General features: G+C 56.3%; 1 protein-coding gene across 1 annotated transcript; it reads left to right on the top strand.

Moving 5' to 3' along the window:
- The first annotated feature begins 2,280 nt into the window (after nucleotides 1–2,280).
- Nucleotides 2,281–2,994, top strand: RTL6 (retrotransposon Gag like 6). The gene has a single exon (XM_040419824.1). The coding sequence runs from the start codon at nucleotides 2,281–2,283 to the stop codon at nucleotides 2,992–2,994; it is 714 nt and encodes a 237-aa protein (XP_040275758.1).
- The last annotated feature ends 247 nt before the right edge of the window (nucleotides 2,995–3,241 follow it).

Raw genomic sequence — 3,241 nt, 5'->3', positions numbered from 1 at the left:
CTGGGCGTGTCAGTCTGTTCTGTTTGTAACTGACAACGCAGCCGTGGTAGACATCCTCAACAGTGGGCTGTCTAAGTCCAGCCAAGTCATGTGTTTTCTCAGAAGGTTGGTGCAGCTCTCCCTACGGCACCACTTTCATATTTTCAGTGCGCATGTGCCAGGTGCGCAGAACGGGGCTGCTGACGCCTTGTCGAGGGCTAACTTCTCCCGTTTCTTTCAGATCATGCCAGAGGCAGATGCGACAGGTACCACCGTCCCTCCTCTCGAGTCCTTGAGGATAATGTAACCAACCACCTTGAGACGGCTCACGCTCTGATACGCAATTCCCTCTCACCTAACACAACCAGGGCATACAACACCGGGTGGAAGACGTTCTGCAGGTTTCGAGGGGAATGTCCTCAAGGGGACTCCAGTTTTCCAGAGTACATCCTGGCGTTCATCGGTTACTGCCACTCCGTGCGCAGGCTCTCCCACGGTACAGTGAGGTCGTACCTGGCGGGAGTGCAACACTTCCTCTCTCTTAGCCATCCCGAGCTAGCATCAGTGTTTACCATACATGCTGTCAAAGCCGCTCTCAAGGGTTTGAGCAAGTGCGGGCCTCAAAGCCGAGTACGCAGGCAAGGGGTCACCGGCCCTCTTTTCCGCAAAATATCCGACGCCTTGGACGGTAATCCTTTCGGGGTTTTGGCCAGCTTGGTACTTAAATCCGCCATCTATCTAGCCTTTTACGGCTTCCTAAGACCTGGGGAGTTCACCTGCGCGCTAGGCAGTAGCAAGTTCCTCACGCTCAGCCAGCTGGTCCAGAACTCCGACGGGTTCGTATTACTGCTCAAAACGTCCAAGACCTCCCAGATGGGCCCCCCTGTTCCGGTGTCCTTCTTTCCCACAACACACCAATGGTGTCCGGTGACGGTACTTCGTCAGTTACGGTCTGCCTTGTCCGAGGCCGGACCGAATAGTCCATTGTTACCCTTCGGGGGGGTTCCACTCACCACCCATCAGTTCATATCCCATGTAAGGTCACTCGTGGCCAGCACGGGCGGTGACCCTGCCACAATTTCGGGTCATTCATTTCGCATAGGTGCCGCATCCGCGGCCTCCAAAAACCGAGTGCCTGCGCATGTCATACAGAAACTGGGGCGTTGGCACTCGTCTTGTTTCAATCGTTACATACCTCACCCCGAAACAGAAATGTCGGCAGCTTTTCAAACTTTGGCTTTGTAACGACTTTGCAATAAATTATTTCTGCCTATCAGTATGTCTTTTTGCCCTCTTTCAGGCGTCCCTCCACGACGCGGTTACGGCACAACTCTGACCGCTTAGGGATAGGGTATCCTAGGTAGGATAGGTACGTACTTGGTTGCCACGACCACAAGTGTAAAGGCCGATTCATTGGCCTGTATTTGTGGGAGGGGCTTGGCCACCTACTTCAACGGCCGGCACCCTCCCACATGCGTACGAAGTGCAGAGTTCTCCCTCCCACCCACCCCTTTCTCCTGTTACTCTCAAAGGGGATGCCCTCTTTCAGGCGTCCCTCCACGACGCGGTTACGGCACAACTCTGACCGCTTAGGGATAGGGTATCCTAGGTAGGATAGGTACGTACTTGGTTGCCACGACCACAAATGTATATTAATTAGCAACATCAACATAAGATATTGTCAGGAAGCAGGGGGTGTTACCCCTACTCGGGGACCGCGGGCACGGCGCAGGGCACGGGTTCCCCTTCAGCTCGGTAGAACACCTAGTGCCCGAGGTGCGGGTGCGCGGCGTGTGGGCATGCGCAGTACGCAGGCTGCGCGCGCATTCCCGGGTGCATAGCGTTCCTGCATTATCCGGCTGTCAGGTGTGAGCCTTGCTGGGGGAGGTTCCCAGTACACACCTTCCACCTTCCTCGCCTGCCATTGGTTCCCGGGGAGGGAGGCCTCCTGGTTGCCTTGGGGACCAGGGGGTGGTTCCTACCTTCCCTGGCTATAAAGACCTGGCCTGAGCTCTGGCTCATTGCTGAGTTATTCCACCTTATGGTGAACACCTAGCCTCTCTGCGTATCCTCCTATTTGCCTGTTGTTTCTTTGTATCCTTCCCAGTTACTGACCCTTGGACTGTCTTCCGCCTTGAACCTTTGCTGCCTGCCTCGACCCGGATTGGACATTGACTACCCCTCTTGGATTATCCCTAAACTTGTACCACGTTTCTGGGCTGTCAGCTGCTTACTGCCAGTGGGTTCCTCACCCCACTACTGGCTCCCTGGGACGTCTGACAGAATACCTCAGCCTACACCATGGAACCCGCAAAAGCAGTGGATCCCATGACGGCCATGACCCAGCAACTTAACCTCATGACGCAGGCCTTCCAGGAGATGCAAGCCAGTCATGAGCACCTGCTGCAGAGGGTTGCCACACAGGAGCAACGCATCGCAGAGCGCACCGCGCTACCACCCTCACCTCCCCCTACGCCGGCGCGCACCCTGGAAGTGGTCTCTAGCGAGCCGTCAGTCAGCCTCCCTGAACGGTTTTCAGGCGATCGGAGGAAGTACCGCTCCTTCATCATTTCCTGCGAGCTGTTGTATTCCCTGAAGCCTCGTACATATGCCACGGACTTCGTCAAGGTACGCACGGCAATTTCCTTGCTCTCAGGGCCTCCCCAGACCTGGGCGCACCAACTCCTACTAGCCGATGACCCAGTGCTGGCAACTTGGAAGTCCTTTGCCGCAGCTATGCAAAGACTTTATGATGACCCCCTGCGTTCTTCAACCGCCAGGGGTACCTTTGCCACCCTCCGCCAGGGCAGACGTCCAGTGGAGGATTACATCATGGAATTTCGTGAGGTAGCCCCGGATACAGGCTTGAACGAGGTGGCCTTGATTGACCAGTTCCGCATCAGTTTGTCCGAGCAGCTCAAGGATGAGCTCGCCCGCATTGGGATGTCGGGCTCCTTGGGGGGCCTGATGGACTCAGTAACCCACCTGGATCGCCGCTTCCGGGAAAGACGATAGGAGCGACAACAGACCCCGCCTCTACCGGAGCGCCGGTCGGAATCCTTCCGGCTTCCGGTTCCTGTTCCTGTGGCGGCAGACGATAACCAGGAGGAGCCAATGCAGATCGGGGCTGTTCGGGGTCCCATGTCCACGGTGGAGAGAACCAGGAGAAGAACCCTGCATCTGTGTTTATACTGCGCAAAACCGGGCCATTTCCTGAAGGACTGTCCCATCAAACCTCCTACAGGTAGGCCGGAGACACCCA

The sequence above is a fragment of the Bufo bufo genome, chromosome 2, assembly GCF_905171765.1.
Source record: "Bufo bufo chromosome 2, aBufBuf1.1, whole genome shotgun sequence".
In the NCBI taxonomy this organism is placed as follows: Eukaryota; Metazoa; Chordata; class Amphibia; order Anura; family Bufonidae; genus Bufo; species Bufo bufo.
This window is presented reverse-complemented; position numbering and strand designations above follow the sequence as displayed.